Here is an 18,239-nt window from a genome sequence, read left to right on the forward strand (position 1 = left end):
ATGTCCATTTTGTTCATGATTCTTTACATTACATACCTTTAACTAGAATAGGTACAGGTAAAAACAGAGATACATTTAGTATGAATATTTTGTCGAAGTGTGCCCAAGTTGATTTTTTTTTAACAAAAAATCATCATAAAAACATGAATTGAAAACATTTTCAGTTGATTTGTTATTTAATTGCATAATAAATAAAGTATACAGCAGAAAAATGTAAGATTATGTAAATTTGACTTAGTACATGTGCATAGTAAATCTGAAGTTTTGAATCATTTAAAACATAAAATTAACAAAAATTACAACAAATGTATGTAAATCAAGGTATGCTCTAATTAGGTTTTTCCTCAAACTTTAACAAGGTGGTCTTAACATTTGACCTTTCGACTCAACTACTTCAATGATTCCTTAGTATGTCCATGTGAGCAATGAAGAAGCCCGACACCATTTCAATAATTACTTAAAAAAAAAATGGGGTTAAAAACTTTTTTGGAAATTCCCTATGACTTACTGAATACATTGGTAATATTTCATTCATCAGCCTGACAGTAATTCTTGTTAAAATTTCAATTAAAAAAGTGACTTACGACCTTGAACTTTGACATTTTGACCCTCATCAGTCATCATACTCTTTCTCATGTCCTGCTATATGAGAAAACTTGATGTTTCAAAAATCTTTCACCAAGAGTTGACATTTGACCTTAAGCCATTACAATTTTCACACGAAATATTCTTTATATTTTACTTAACAGATGTTGTTAGCTTGATGATATTCTATTCATAATTTTCAAAACTGTTTCCATTTTTCCCCACTTTACTGATGTAACAGAAGTGCTGATGGTCACACAGACTAGATAATCACTGAAGGTCCAGCTCAAGTCATGGCATGGGTATAAACACATGAACATCTGTACAGTATCCCATCACTTTTCTTCTGTATAACAGATCATAGAAACTTATTTTCCTTTTAAATTTATCCATATTAGAGTTAAAATATTTTGAAATTAGACTGTAATGTTTCATAAAAGTATAAACATAACAAAATTCATGACCAGTGTGGCAGTGGTTAAACACCCTGCTTTATAGAGTGGTTAAACACCCTGCTTTATAGAGGTCTGGGGATTGAAATTTGGTAGTGAAGCAGAATTCTTATTTTGGAAACAGAAACTATAACAAACATATTTCTTCAGTATATTACTCTTTGCTATAGTAAATGATGTCAAAGAAAATTGGAACTTTTCTTCACCGGAGATAGAACACAGAACTGAGACACTCAACCTTAATGCATCATTTTTGAATCATCAATTATCATGTATAGCTTGAACAAAACATGTTTTATCATTGTATTTTCTATGTGCAAAATAATTAAGAATCAACAATTAATCATATATCAAAAATACTCTAAAATTCACCAATAGTAATTATTGTACAAATAATCTGACAATATTAACAAACAAATTCATATAATTCATACCAACTGCACCATGATAAATATTACTTATAATGTCATATTTCAATTGATGAAATAAATAGCATAAATCTTCAGGCTAAGCAGCTACATACAAGCTTTTATATTTGTAGAAAAAACATGTATTTTCACATATGTGTGTGTGTGTGTGTGAAAGTATGAAAGTGTTAAAATACATTGTTTTCGAGATATCTTTTCCGTCCAGAATCGACCATATTTTAAATACGCATGTCACATGATGGGGGGGGGCACAGATAATCTGATAGCTGTCAAAATAATGTGCTAAAACCCTGGTGTGTGGTTCCAAACTGCATGTCTTACAGGAGAGTACTTAATCAGTAGATCTGTTTTTCATGAATGATGTGAAACTTTTCCATTTCTATCCAAATTTATCATTCTTAAACTTTGATGAAGATTACTTGCTATGCATACCCCCCTAATATACCATGTGACTGTCAAATCAGGTGACAAACACCTAAAAATTGCCAAAAACATTTTAAAATGTACAATTTTGTTACTCCGAATTGAACAAAACACACCCAACAGACAATGGCACTATCATCACAGCACCACAAGCCATCACTTTACAAAGGACTTTATCAGTAATGTTGTAGCAAAAATAGACTTAGAAAATAAATTATGTTTTTTTTTTGCATATATTGTATATACACTGTTAATACTTTAAAGTGCTCTTCACTTTATAATGTAATCTATCACAGCTTTAACTCACTCACTATAGCTATGCACCAATGTAAAACTGATTAACTATGAAAGGTTGTGCTTTATATCCTATTAACAGCTATAGTCATTTAAGGACGAGCCAGGTTTTGGTGGTGGAGGAAAGCCGGAGTTCCCGGAGAAAAAACACCGACCTATGGCCAGTACCTGGTGACTGCTATACCTAGGCCTTTAACCTGTGACTCAGTGGTGGAGGGCTAGTGATCCTAGACCATGCGCGCAGTCTGATGCCTTAACCAGTCGGCCACCGCAGCCCCCAACCCCAAAATGGAGAAGGAGAGAACCAGCATCCTGGTGGGCCGTGAGTCAGTGGATTAAAGCAGGAAATTACCATGGATACCCAGCAGTATTCACTAGCACTCCATTGTCCCCATTGTTTGATTAACTGTTGGATTTGACTGGAAGGTTTGACAAAACTTTCATAGAGCAGAAATTTCTCAGCACACTAAACTAGACAGTTGAAACTGTTTCCCAGGGTCGAACCTATAATCTGGTAAACATGCAGTTAGTTAAAATATAGGAACACCAGTGGCAAAAAGACAATTCTTCCTCACTTCGATGTCTTCCATAAAACATCTACAATCATCTCACAGCTGTGTTTTCTTCTGTTAGAATTTAAATATTGCACTCTTTGACAAAATAATACCAGTATTTTGATTTTTGTTTTGATTCAATAAAATGAGACATCAGTAAAAAAAAATCAAAATATGTAACTTTCCAAGTATACAGTAATGTACAATGGGTCACCAGTTTGTGATCATAAATCAATCAACATTTCTTAACATACAACAATTTCTACAACCTAAGTAACGAGCACACACACCTGCATCAACTTTCACATCCACAACCTTTTAAACAGATTTCAGAGATCAACTTTTACATCCTCAACCTTTTAAACAGATTTCAGAGATCAATATTTATAGAGTTGTGGTATTTTTCAGATCGAAAGAGAATATCCGGTTTATATAGTAACCCTTAATCTAAACATACTGTAACGATATTTATAAAAACATGTTTAAAAAAAATATAACATGTTTATATAACTTTCCGTCGCATATTTAAAATACATCAAGGTTAATTTTGCGTATTTTAACATTTCATGCTTTCAATGATTTACGTAGATCTCCCAAAAACACATTTGGGCCAAAATTCAACCGTAGTTGTTTGCACACTTTAATGCACCATTTGACTGTCAGAGAATGTAGAAAATGAAGGAACCCCCACACAGCCTCATGTGAATCCATCCTTTGTATGAATACAACAGAACTTCATATTTATCCATTTCATCTTAATTTGTATGCCATCAGATTTCCCATTGAAATGGTGCTTTTATTAAAGGTTTATATCTGAGCAACAGCTATAGTTTAGAAATTCATTTTTCATTGATAACGAAAATGTTTTGCATATCATTTTCAATAATACACGTATTAAATAAATGTACATGGAATAATATTCACTCTTTGTTTCAGCATTTTATCTCTAGATTTTCATGCATCCAATTAATGATCAGATGCTTATTTTATTTTTTTATTTCTGCTGTATAAGCGATCGAATCACATGAATAATATAAACAAGAGGCCCAGAGGGCCTGTATCTCTCGACTGTTTCGTTTGTTACATGAAACTGACATATAGGTAACTTCAGACCAAATTTGGTAACTAGAACACAAGACATTTTAACATCTCTTTAACGGTTCTTAAGATATTGTTGTTCGAAATTGAACTTTTCAATTTCAAAGCTTTAAACCCACATTGACCTTTGATAGCACTCCATACAAAGTACCAGCTAAATATCATGACCCTGGGCCTTATGGAACCTGAGAAGAAGATTGTTAAAGCTTTTAACCCATGTTGACCTTTGACCCCAGACTAGCACTTAAAGCTGACCTTTGACCTCATTACTGTAATAAAAAAAAAACGATTCACACAGCTGGTCTACATCACATACCCAAGTATCATGACTCTAGTCCAAATGGTTCTTAGGATGTTGTTGTTTAAATTTTTTAACATATTTGAGCACTGACTAGCACTTTGACCTCATATCTGTAATTAAGAAAAAGCATTCGCACTGCTGTCTCCACAACATACCCAAGTATCATGACTCTATTCCAAATGGTTCTTAGGATATGGTTTTTGACACTTTTAACTCATTTGATCCCTGTGACCTTAAAAGTAGGTCAAGGTCATTTTAATAAGGAAAGTTTATAGCACTCAATCCCAGGTACCTACTGGCCAAATATCATGACCCTAGGTCCTCCAGTTCCTTCGGGAGAAGTCGTTCAAAAGAAAAAGTTGACGGACGCAGCAGTAATACATGGTCTTTCGGGCCAGGTGAGCTAAAAAAATTCAAACATCCTCTCACTTGTTCTCATCTCACCTGATCATGCATCAATATAATTCAGAATTCAGGATTCACAGCCATATGTGTACTTCCAAAAATCGTCACTTTGCATGAATCAGAAGGGGATGCTTCATGAACACATTCACAGGAAACATTTTTACTACTTCATTATCAGAACATTGTTCAGTTGTAATTTAAGTATTCCTTAAACATTCTGAATTCACTAAAGATTGAATTTGACCTGCAAAAATCATATACAACCATACACATAGTAAAAAAATAGTTGACCAATCAGAATTCAGGATATGTCCATGATATCATTTAATATTCAGTTCTGTACTCATCCGTGAACTTGACCTGAATATTGCTATTATAGAACCAAGCACCAACTTTGGCAAAAAATATAAATATTTCAAAAACATATTATGAAGAACTGTCAACCAATCAGAATTGAGGATATAATGTCATTTCTCACTCACAGATATCACTCATCTTTGAACTTGACCTAAATATCATCATAATACAACCATACAACCACTTTGGTAAAAACCTAAGTATATTTCTGAGAGACAATGTCCCCAAACTGTCAACCAATCTGAATTGAGGATATGCCAGTTAACTCGATCAAAATCTCATTCATAGACTTCACTCGTAAAATTCAGTGGAAACCATATCACCTAACTGATACATGTATACATAACAGGGCTTTCTACAGTTCTGCTTTAGGCTCGTTAGTCCTGCCGTGTTTCTGTTTCTTAGCTTCGATGAATGCAGGATGTGAACGAACGTGGTCGGCTGCTTTGAGGACGAGGCGGAGAAATTCTTCCACATTAAATCCATAATTGGTGAACTTAGCGTGAGCTCCCAGGGTGGGGTGATGTCCCTACAGGTAAAAACACATAGACTTTACCACTCTACAGGACGGATCAGTATCAGGTTGTTACAGGCTTATATTGATACTTTTAATCAAAATTTTCAAAATGGATTTTTTGTGGGAAATATGTGTGTAAAACAAGAATATTTTTATGTATAATATTGAAAGGGAATCTTTCTTAACATTTTCGTCAGGTTGGTAAGTACACAAAGGTGTAAAATATGTTTGAGTCGGCAATACATATTTAAAGTCGATTCAGATACACTATAAGCATATCTGAAGGAAAGCATTTTGAATGCTCGAACATGTTATTTTTTATTTTTTATTTAATTATTATAAAAATATTACAAATTCAATTTTAACCTCTATGTGTCATAACAAGGTAATTATAAGCCATTAACTTTCATTTCATTAAGTATTATACAGTAAAATATTGTCAAGGTGCATGTGTGATTACCTTGAATCAAGAGAGATAATACCAAGTCAGGAAAACAGAGAATTTATAACTTGGAAACATTATACTTAACAGGATGAGAATAGAATAAGGGAAATATCTACATCGGTTTTATTTTTTATTATTTTGTTTATATTTGCACTTGGCTTTACATGATGGAGATATGTAATCAGTTATAAAATCTGCATTTCCCTCCAACAAATAATTCCTGTCAGTTGAAGAAATATATAACTGCTCCACTGTGTTATCTCCCTTGATACCAGTTTTCCACACAAGACCCAACAAAGTTAATTGATTAAGAGTGCGATTCATTTTTTCATGTTCATTGGATAACTGTATATCCATACAACACATTTAAACGTTCATGATTCAAAGTGACCATGTTTTGTCTGTAAATGTCCTGTCCGACTAGTTGTTTCTTCGAGTTATGTTATTAGGATCCAACAACAGTGATATATATATTTTCAAATCAAGCATGACTGACTTTGTTCATGACATAATTTACAAAACAGCCACGAGATTGATAACTGATCAATTATATGATGAAGGATAACAAGCCTGGTATTAATCTCACACTTGTAATCTTAAAAGTGGACTAAAATACAGCTACAGGAAGAATATCAGTGTTCGATTCATAAGAACCTATTAAAAAATTTAAACATATGACGCCTGTGATCTTGAATGTTTAACAAAGACATTAGATTGAAAGTGGGTCAAGGTCATTCATTTGAACAAACTTGGTAGTCCTTTATCCCAGCATGCTACAGTCCCAATTTCAGTACCCTGTGCCTTTTAGTTATTGAGAAGTGGTTTGGAGATTTTACGACGTTTTAACCTTGTGACCTTGAAAGTGGGTCAAGGTCATTCATTTGAATAAACTTGGTAGCCCTTCATCCGTGCATGCTACAGGCCCAATTTCAGTACCTAGGGCCATTGGGTTATTGAGAAGAAGTTGTTTAAAGATTTTAAGACATTTGACCCCTGTCACCTTGAAAGTTGGTCAATGTCATTCATTTGAACAAACTTGGTAGTCCTTCATCCCAGCATGCTACATACAGGCCCAATTTCAGTACCCAGGGCCTTTTGGTTATTGATAAGAAGTCGTTTGAAGATTTTACGACATTTGACCCCTGTGACCTTGAAAGTAGGTCAAGGTCATTCATTTGAACAAAATTGGTAGCCCTTCATCCCAGCATGCTACAGGCCCAATTTCAGTACCCTGGGCTTTTTGGTTATTGAGAAGTTGCTTGAAGATTTTAAGACATTTGAACCCTGTGACCTTGAAAGAGGGTCAAGGTCATTCATTTGAATACACTTGGTAGCACTTCATCCCAGCATGCTACAGGCCTAATATCAGTACCCTGGGCCTTTCGGTTATTGAGAAGAAGTTGTTTAGAGATTTTAAGACATTCGACCCCTGTGACCTTGAAAGTTGGTCAAGGTCATTCATTTGAACAAACTTGGTAGCCCTTCATCCCAGCATAACACAGGCCCAATAACATTACCCTGGACCTTTTGGTTATTGAGAAGAAGTTGTTTAAAGTAAAATATTGACGCCGGACGCACGGACGAACGACGGACGCCGCACCTCGGTAAAAGCGCTAAAAAAAGTATTTTAACCAATACACTCAGTGAGAACTCAGTTTATGTGGTAAGTTTATGTTTTACATTTACCTCATCCTCTTGATGAAGTTTGTTTTTCTTTTCCCAAGTCATGTAGTGTACTCCCCGAAGTCGGGCAAGGTCAAGGTAGCAACCATTGTCCTCACAATTATACCTGTAACAAGGTGAGTAAACATTATACCTGTAACAAGGTGAGTAAACATTATACCTGTAACAAGGTGAGTCAAAATTATACCTGTAACAAGGTGAGTAAACATTATACCTGTAACAAGGTGAGTAAACATTATACCTGTAACAAGGTGAGTCAAAATTATACCTGTAACAAGGTGAGTAAACATTATACCTGTAACAAGGTGAGTAAACATTATACCTGTAACTAGGTGAGTAAACATTATACCTGTAACAAGGTGAGTAAACATTATACCTGTAACTAGGTGAGTAAACATTATACCTGTAACAAGGTGAGTAAACATTATACCTGTAACAAGGTGAGTAAACATTATACCTGTAACAAGGTGAGTAAACATTATACCTGTAACAAGGTGAGTAAACATTATACCTGTAACAAGGTGAGTAAACATTATACCTGTAACAAGGTGAGTAAACATTATACCTGTAACAAGGTGAGTAAACATTATACCTGTAACAAGGTGAGTAAACATTATACCTGTAACAAGGTGAGTAAACATTATACCTGTAACAAGGTGAGTAAACATTATACCTGTAACAAGGTGAGTAAACATTATACCTGTAACAAGGTGAGTAAACATTATACCTGTAACAAGATGAGATGAGATAGTTTTCTACCTGTATCAAGATGATTACACTTGTCTCGGATTGAAGAACAATTTTACAAAGAATTCAAAGTTAAAGAAGGAAAAACTAGTACAAGAACATAGAAAACTTAAAGATGATTAACCAACCAAGCACCTGTGACAGTTGCTGAGGTAGTGTACTTACAACTCCATGACAACACCCCAGTCTGGCTGAAATAACATATGGGTCAGCCCCGCACCATGTATACCAATAAATATATCACTGTTGTGGGAGACCTGATAAAAACAAAAAAAGGTCAGCCCTGCATCATGTATACCAATAAATATATCACTGATGTGGGAGACCTGATAAAAACAAAAAAAGGTCAGCCCTGCATCATGTATACCAATAAATATATCACTGTTGTAGGGGACCTGATAAAAACAAAAAAAAGGTCAGCCACGCACCATGTATACCAATAAATATATCACTGATGTGGGAGACCTGATAAAAACAAAAAAGGTAAGCCCCCCACCATGTATACCAATAAATATATCACTGAAAAGTGTTGTGGGAGACCTGATAAAAACAAAAAAAAGGTCAGCCCCGCACCATGTATACCAATAAATATATCACTGCAAAGTGTTGTGGGAGACCTGATAATAACACAAAAAATGTTAATCTAATCCAAATGTAATAGTAAAAATATCTCCAACATCTCATGGTGAAGATCAGCACAGACAATTAATATCATAAAAGTCATGATTAGCTAATTTAATTACATTAAGAAAAATATAAACCCTTTGGACAACATGTTATATAACAAATTTTATTAAAAACATGCTCCATTGTTGTATTGGCTATCACTAAAGCATAGTAATTATTTATATAATTAGGTACTTACCTCCATCTGATCTTTGAAGTTCATACTCCTGAAAAACACACAAGAACAATACTGCTGAATATGTATAAAAAAAACCCACAAAAAACCACACAAAACAGCTCTTTATTGAAATATTTGATAATGAGAACAAAACTTATTTTAGGTAAAATTGAATGTCCTGTACTTCCCCTTTTCTTTTTATAAAGATATTTTAGCATTGTTTTCCACTTCATTTTACAAGTCTGTTGTGTCACCAAAGAGGTATATTAGATTAAGTCAACACTTACCAACTAAAATTACAAGAATAAGCCTAAAGTAAATGGGTTGGCCTTAAAATTCAACCTGGGATTCCTTGCAGACAAACACTTCATTTTCAAGATAAATAAGTGTTACAGAATAACATTTTAATTAAAAATAAGCCATACACAGCTTATCTCCTAAATGGCTCGGACAAGCCTTAGATTTTATTACTGTAACAGTTTAGCTGCTGCTTATTTAGGGTACGATTTAAAGGCAGAAACAAATCCCAGGATGACAGAACATATGAGCCCTTACCAAGTCAAATCCACTGCGTTCACGTCCAATTCCCCAACAGTTTTCATGGCAGCAATAAGCTGAAAATAAAAAGATAGTTTTTTGGGCTGTGTAGCAAAGAATACTTAGATCAATTGCAAAATGTTGATATTTGGGCCAGTAAGGGGTGTATTCATAACACAAACACATAGGACAACGACTAAAAACAATAGAGGCTTTAATACTGCCTTGCTATTTCAATTAATTATTGTGATATTTCATTCACCTACCTCTTTGATACAGATATAAAGATTTCTAATAGATTTCTAAATGACAGTCATTTAAGTGCAAACAAGACTTTTAGGTTTTGCTGATAAAAAAAATCTTTTCTATGTACTGTATCAATTAAGTACATGAACCATTATCAAGTAAGTGCCAAAAAGATCTATAAAGATAGTTAAGGAAGTGCTAAAGAGATCTCTACATACTCAAGTAAGTGACACCAACAATGGATTGTTAAGAAATGCTTCAGACACTTGAGAATTTGTTACAATTTACCTTGTCCTGGTTGAGAATTTTCCTGTACTTTGTACTCCTTGTGAGAAGTGTCACTCTAATTTTATCCTTCTGCAGAAAGAAAATAAGTATCCTGTTAAATATCTTTCTCAATGAATTCTTTTATTACATCATACCTCATTCTTTTGTTTTCCTCTTTGTTAAAACAGTCATTATTTTGAATAGTGAGAGGGACCACCGTGCTATCCAGTACATTTTGTATTTTATTTTATTGCTTCCTGATTTGAGAGAGAGAGTTACCTCCCCTGTAACACTCGGTACACTCACAAACATGGCAGTGTACTTTAGCCTGTGTTCTATATTTATTATTTGTAAGCTGACCCTGTTCTACAAGTAAATACATACCAATGGTCCCTGCTGGTGCAAGCCGATTCTGTGAGCAAGTTGCTGATGAAAGGCCCGGAAAAAACTGCTACTATGACAACCAGGCACCTGTCACAAAACAAAGATACAAATATTAAATATTTCCTTCACCTCCAGAGCAAGACCTCTTATGATTTCTTCACATACAGTGACAACACCAGTGTGTGAGTTACGCATGTTAAAATTGTCTAACGTTTGAAATCAGTGGTAGCATCCTGCTCAACTCAGTAAATCAAGATTTTGATACTGAGTAGCCCTGTGTGAAGTTTGCAAATGATTGACGCAGGGGATGGAGAAAAAACCTTTCAGAACGGACAACATAATGGAAAACATAACAATAACAGCATTCTTCTTGATCATCAGTGAAAGTGATCGATCATTATATAAGCTTTTCCATTTGTTGTAATACTTTTGCATATGAAGACAAACTCCAGTGAATTTTAGCTGATCAATGCAATTTAATGTCACTGAATTTTTTTTAGAATTTAAGTTCAATTATAATTCACCTATGATATAATGATTATACCTCATACTTACTAATGGCATATTGTAATACATTCCATATCTCATACGAGCAAGCAAGGAAAACACTGCATCTTTAAAACACACCTACAATTGTAAATATAAAACAATTCTCAAGACCATAGACATTTTACAAAATGAAAAGTTGGTGAACACCATTCAACCTTTCCGAGAATAAAAAAAGTTCAATTCTCATATTACTTTCAACCTTGAATCTTATTATTACTATTACTACATATTACAGTGCATGGCTTGTTGTTTCATCACTTATACCAAAACTCCTGTATACTTTTAAATACTCTCTATATATGTATCCTACCATCTAGACACGCCTCATTTGTTTAATGATCTATCAATTGGAGACTACACACTATTTTGTCATATACCAGATATTTGACATTTTATCAAATAATGTAATGTAATGTAATGTAATGTAACGTAACGTAATGTAATGTAACGTAATGTAATGTAATGTTATGTAACGTAACGTAACGTAATGTAACGTAACGTAATGTAACGTAATGTAATGTAATGTAATGTAACGTAACGTAACGTAATGTTACATAATGTAATGAAATGTAACGTAATGTAATGTAATGTAATGTAATGTAATGAAATGTAACGTAATGTAATGTAACGTTATGTAATGTAACGTAATGTAATGTAATGTAACGTAATGAAATGTAACGAAATGTAATGTAACGTAATGTAATGTAATGTAATGTAACGTAATGTAACGTAACGTAATGAAATGTAACGTAATGTAATGTAACGTAATGTAACGTAATGTAATGTAATGTTACGTAACGTAATGTAATGTAATGTAACGTAACGTAACGTAATGAAATGTAACGTAATGTAATGTAACGTAACGTAATGAAATGTAACGTAATGTAATGTAATGTAACGTAACGTAATGTAACGTAACGTAATGTAACGTAACGTAACGTAATGTAACGTAACGTAATGAAATGTAACGTAATGTAATGTAACGTAACGTAACGTAATGAAATGTAACGTAATGTAATGTAATGTAATGTAACGTAACATAATATAATGTAATGTAATGTAACGTAACGTAATGTAACATAACGTAATGTAACGTAACGTAATGTAATGTTATGTAACGTAACGTAATGTAACGTAACGTAATGTAACGTAACGTAACGTAATGAAATGTAACCTAATGTAATGTAATGTAATGTAATGTATTGTAAAAGATGACCTGACGGCTAGTCCCCTATACCTAGTTAAGTGATATTATCAATTTTACACCAAGCTGAAGGATATAATTACTTTTATCAAATGAATACCGTGTTATGCAGTGTCATAAAGCCATCACATAAATTATGTTTATATAATGTGTGTAATATCACCCGAAAACGACGTCACAATAGAATAGGAACAATCGATGTGATGTCACGTCATTGTGAAGGTGACGCAATTTTCATTGTTTCAGAGGCGACCAAGTACAAAATATTCGTTTCAGATCACAATTTTACAGTTTACTTTGTAATACACGATGAAAAGAATCTGTCAGTCGTTACCCTTCATATAAGATTGATGAAACCTCGCCAGAGGCTCAAACATGAAAAATCCAAAACTTTTATCATAAATCTAATATGAAGGGAAATTTATGACAGATCCTCGATATATATACCAGGTTGAGGAATATAATTACCTTTTTGCCATCATATTCATTAAGCGATATCACTGGGTGGTCTGAGAACATTTTCCACGTTACAGAAAACAAATCATTGTAGAGCATCGGACTCTGAAAAACAGACGTACAGTCTCGTTAATATATATATATCCATGTTTCAGATTCACCAACAAATATATAGAGGATATTCAATGATCTCCCAATATATATACCAAATTCATGTCACGAGTATGGCAGAATATTAGTATTCTTCTTGAGCGCAAAACATGAGTGAAGATGTTGGTATATTTTGCCATACTCAATTGGAAAACCATTAAATTTTCTGTTTAAGACACTTTTTCAAAGTAGCATGACACAAAAGTTGCTGCTTCAGAAAAGTGTGTAAATGAGTAAGATAATAGTTGACACCTGGTTCTAATGACATCATGCTTGACAATAAGGCAGAGCACCATTTTGGATGGGTTACTCGATCTTGCCAATGTATATATTTATGTAAATACAATGTTACAAAGGTGTACCAAGACAACCATCTATCTGCCATTGTTTCATTTGAACTTGAAACTGAAATCTACCTAGTGAATAGAAAGTAACGTTCTGATTGGACAACACTAAAGTGATATGTTCACATGTGAAGACATATATAACACTTGGTATATCTCCACTGCAGTGAAGAAGAAATAGTTTTTATAAAATGGGTAATTCCTGATATTACACATTAACAAACTTATCCATGTCAATAACAGTAAGTAGCACATGAGATCATAAAACAGATGTAAACACGTATTTCTAATTAAGAAATCATTTACCGTGTCCCACATGACAATGTTGATGTCGGTGCTGAAGGAATTGTTTAAATGTTGTGAGGCGTACAGATTAACAAAGTCACAGAAGTGATGATACAAATTCACACCTGCAAACAGAATCGACCACATCAAAAGCAAAATTGATCAACAACATCTAAAGCAAAACAAAATAAACAGACCACATCTAAAATGACAGTAAATAATTAGTCAAGCCATAATAAAGAAAATCCTTTCTTGTAACAGTAAATCCTCTTGCAACAAAATACTCTTCTTAATGATCACTGTCCCACTGCACTATGTTTTTTTCGTATATACAGTTACCTCCCCTTAATGATCCCTGTCCCACTGCACTATGGTTTTTTCGTATATATATATAGTTATTACCCCTTAATGATCCCTGTCCCACTGCACTGTTTTTTTTCGTATATACAGTTACCTCCCCTTAATGATCCCTGTCCCACTGCACTATGGTTTTTTCGTATATACAGTTACTTCCCCTTAATGATCACTGTCCCACTGCACTATGGTTTTTTCGTATATATATATAGTTATTACCCCTTAATGATCCCTGTCCCACTGTACTATGGCTTTTTCGTATATATATATAGTTATTACCCCTTAATGATCCCTTTCCCACTGCGCTATGGTTTTTTCGTATATACAGTTACTTCCCCTTAATGATCACTGTCCCACTGCACTATGGTTTTTTCGTATATACAGTTACCTCCCCTTAATTTCATTTTGGATATAACTGTAGTACAATTGGGCCAGGGCTTTTCCATTGACCAGGTAGCTAAGTCGGTTACAATAAACTCTCCTTAATTTCAGATTGTATATAACTGTAGCTCAAATGGGCAAGGATATTTCCACTGACCAGGAAGCTCAGCAGGTAGGATGACAACATACTCATCAGAGGTCCAGGGTTCAATACCTGATCTGGTCTTAACCCATATTTACTCACAGAATGCTGTTTTAGAAATTTTTTTCTTCCCGCCAGATATCATTTCTTTTTATAAATGATTTATCAAAGCCATAGTAATACCAGAAATATTTTTGATACTGAGTATTTAACCATTTCTGGCAGTGGTACAGGGATCCTTAATAAGCCTGTTTTTTCCCCAGATTCTATACAAAATTTCACTACTTCTGATTTGATAGATAACTTACCAGCATCTAGTTTTATGAAGTAGGTAGGCTTGTCTATGACTATATCACATTTTTTGTCCTTAATCGGACGATATGGTAAAGATGTGTAAAACTCCAGTTCAGCAAACCTGAAAAGTAAGAAACATTTTCAGTCACACAACCAAAGGAAATTGTTTCTCTACCGCTTATTTATTAAGCACGGTTAATAGAAGAAACAATACATTGATCCCTTTGAAATGGCAGTGGCCACTGTTAAGTGTTATATTTATTATTTCATTCCCAGCAATATTTTTTTTTAATTATGGAAAAAATCAAGAATAGAGGACAATCTTTTATCTATACGCTGAACTCAGACCAGTAAAAATATTTAAACCTATCAGGACTGGAGGGCACTTTTGTGTTCCTGCAGACCTCTGGACATGTTTGACTAGTGATGATATTTACACCTACCAAGACTGGAGGGCACTTTTGTGTTCTATTTACACCTACCAGGACTGGAGGGCACTTTTGTGTTCCTGCAGACCTCTGGACATGTTTGACTAGTGATGATATTTACACCTACCAAGACTGGAGGGCACTTTTGTGTTCTATTTACACCTACCAGGACTGGAGGGCACTTTTGTGTTCCTGCAGACCTCTGGACATGTTTGACTAGTGATGATATTTACACCTACCAAGACTGGAGGGCACTTTTGTGTTCTATTTACACCTACCAGGACTGGAGGGCACTTTTGTGTTCCTGCAGACCTCTGGACATGTTTGACTAGTGATGATATTTACACCTACCAAGACTGGAGGGCACTTTTGTGTTCTATTTACACCTACCAGGACTGGAGGGCACTTTTGTGTTCCTGCAGACCTCTGGACATGTTTGACTAGTGATGATATTTACACCTACCAAGACTGGAGGGCACTTTTGTGTTCTATTTACACCTACCAGGACTGGAGGGCACTTTTGTGTTCCTGCAGACCTCTGGACATGTTTGACTAGTGATGATATTTACACCTACCAAGACTGGAGGGCACTTTTGTGTTCTATTTACACCTACCAGGACTGGAGGGCACTTTTGTGTTCCTGCAGACCTCTGGACATGTTTGACTAGTGATGATATTTACACCTACCAAGACTGGAGGGCACTTTTGTGTTCTATTTACACCTACCAGGACTGGAGGGCACTTTTGTGTTCCTGCAGACCTCTGGACATGTTTGACTAGTGATGATATTTACACCTACCAAGACTGGAGGGCACTTTTGTGTTCTATTTACACCTACCAGGACTGGAGGGCACTTTTGTGTTCCTGCAGACCTCTGGACATGTTTGACTAGTGATGATATTTACACCTACCAAGACTGGAGGGCACTTTTGTGTTCTATTTACACCTACCAGGACTGGAGGGCACTTTTGTGTTCCTGCAGACCTCTGGACATGTTTGACTAGTGATGATATTTACACCTACCAAGACTGGAGGGCACTTTTGTGTTCTATTTACACCTACCAGGACTGGAGGGCACTTTTGTGTTCCTGCAGACCTCTGGACATGTTTGACTAGTGATGATATTTACACCTACCAAGACTGGAGGGCACTTTTGTGTTCTATTTACACCTACCAGGACTGGAGGGCACTTTTGTGTTCCTGCAGACCTCTGGACATGTTTGACTAGTGATGATATTTACACCTACCAAGACTGGAGGGCACTTTTGTGTTCTATTTACACCTACCAGGACTGGAGGGCACTTTTGTGTTCCTGCAGACCTCTGGACATGTTTGACTAGTGATGATATTTACACCTACCAAGACTGGAGGGCACTTTTGTGTTCTATTTACACCTACCAGGACTGGAGGGCACTTTTGTGTTCCTGCAGACCTCTGGACATGTTTGACTAGTGATGATATTTACACCTACCAAGACTGGAGGGCACTTTTGTGTTCTATTTACACCTACCAGGACTGGAGGGCACTTTTGTGTTCCTGCAGACCTCTGGACATGTTTGACTAGTGATGATATTTACACCTACCAAGACTGGAGGGCACTTTTGTGTTCTATTTACACCTACCAGGACTGGAGGGCACTTTTGTGTTCCTGCAGACCTCTGGACATGTTTGACTAGTGATGATATTTACACCTACCAGGACTGGAGGGCACTTTTGTGTTCCCCTTCAGCCTTCAGGGCTTGCTTATCTAGTTTACAATGCCCACCAATTTGACCACCACTAAATACATCCTCTCGGAACCTGTGTGAATAAAGAAAACACTTCAATAAAAAGAATTGTAACAAAAATAAACTGGCAACAAAAATGGTGTAACAATGTACCACAAAAGAGTTGAACAGTGGTTTGAATATGTAAACCATTAAAAAAACACACTTGCAAATCCACTTATTTTGTAGGGAGGAAAAAAACCAAAGTTTAAGTATTGTAGATTGTTTCAGAAAATGTTTTGTATGTTATGATAGATGTCGTTTTAATATGGTATAGATTGGAACTTGATAAGAATTTTCTAAATATCAGAAATAGGGAAGACGTGCTAATCAATCAAGATATTAGATCATATGATCTTGTTATGAAGTTCAAACTCAAAGTTATTCAAAAGAATTGATCAAGGTCACAACTGAATGAAATTTGAAAACATTTTGAAAACCTACTTTTGATGTCACTTAATTCCAACTTTGATGGAAGTGGAGCTAAATGTCAAGGCTTAAAGAAATAGAACTAACTACAAAGTTTTATAAAAATCAACAAATTGTAAAATATAGGTCACAGTGACCTACCCTTTATTGGTGTAATACTCAGATAAGAATTTTGATGACAGTTGGCCATCTTGTATTAGAGTAATTGAGCTAAATGTTAAGTCTTACCAAAATGTTTAATGGGTGGAGAGACAAGCAACCACTTTTATATTCCCCGTCACTATGCTGCAGGTGTATACAAATAGACTTTATGGGTTAGTTTGGAAAATGGATAACCAGTCTTAATTAAAGGTAACATGTTGTAACTTGGATTCTTAGTCACAACATAGATGTATGGAATCATTTGTAGGTTGGATACATCTAGTGAAGTAAAATAAAATTGTTTTTGTGGTTACCTGTTGTTTCCCTCCTTTAGTTTAGACTTTGTGAAGTCAAAGTAGATGTTTTTGGCCCGGCAGTAGCGTGTGTATTTGACACACTCTAGTAACGAATCCTCCTTTATGAATAAAACAGACAAGCATTAAAATACATCCAGTGAAACCTTCTTCTATCCATTGCAGACCTAATGTATACATCAATGATATATTTTACCTGCCATTGTGATGCTTAAACATATCAAACGCATAAATAGTGGGAAAGATTTCACAGCATGAAGTTTTAGCAATCTTGTGGATGGAGAAAAATATAAGTTGAATCAGATGCAAAGCCAGCTGCAGAAACCGTAGCTCCTATAGGTCTGATATTTTTTATTTTTTTTTAATTATCGGACGATAATNTTTTTTTTTTTTTTTTTTTTTAATTATCGGACGATAATGGAAGAAAAAAAAAAA

The 18,239-nt window shown here is 34.9% G+C and overlaps 1 protein-coding gene across 2 annotated transcripts in view; it reads right to left on the minus strand.

The window, feature by feature from the left end:
• Positions 1 to 4,432: 4,432 nt before the first annotated feature.
• Positions 4,433 to 18,239, minus strand: part of LOC110461705 (EGF domain-specific O-linked N-acetylglucosamine transferase-like) — a 28,681-nt gene continuing 14,874 nt past the window's right edge. For both annotated transcript variants that reach the window (XM_021515317.1, XM_021515316.1), the window contains exons 5-17: positions 17,805 to 17,905; positions 16,850 to 16,954; positions 14,741 to 14,847; positions 13,577 to 13,680; positions 12,789 to 12,881; positions 11,123 to 11,194; positions 10,568 to 10,654; positions 10,205 to 10,273; positions 9,689 to 9,747; positions 9,155 to 9,182; positions 8,455 to 8,546; positions 7,546 to 7,648; positions 4,433 to 5,426 (exon numbers count right to left, since the gene is read on the minus strand). In XM_021515317.1, coding sequence (XP_021370992.1) covers positions 5,253 to 5,426; positions 7,546 to 7,648; positions 8,455 to 8,546; positions 9,155 to 9,182; positions 9,689 to 9,747; positions 10,205 to 10,273; positions 10,568 to 10,654; positions 11,123 to 11,194; positions 12,789 to 12,881; positions 13,577 to 13,680; positions 14,741 to 14,847; positions 16,850 to 16,954; positions 17,805 to 17,905 — 1,194 coding nt within the window. In that variant the 3' untranslated portion in view covers positions 4,433 to 5,252. The remainder of the gene's footprint in view (positions 5,427 to 7,545; positions 7,649 to 8,454; positions 8,547 to 9,154; positions 9,183 to 9,688; positions 9,748 to 10,204; positions 10,274 to 10,567; positions 10,655 to 11,122; positions 11,195 to 12,788; positions 12,882 to 13,576; positions 13,681 to 14,740; positions 14,848 to 16,849; positions 16,955 to 17,804; positions 17,906 to 18,239) is intronic.

This window comes from Mizuhopecten yessoensis, unplaced genomic scaffold (assembly GCF_002113885.1).
Source record: "Mizuhopecten yessoensis strain PY_sf001 unplaced genomic scaffold, ASM211388v2 scaffold10651, whole genome shotgun sequence".
Lineage (NCBI taxonomy): Eukaryota > Metazoa > Mollusca > Bivalvia > Pectinida > Pectinidae > Mizuhopecten > Mizuhopecten yessoensis.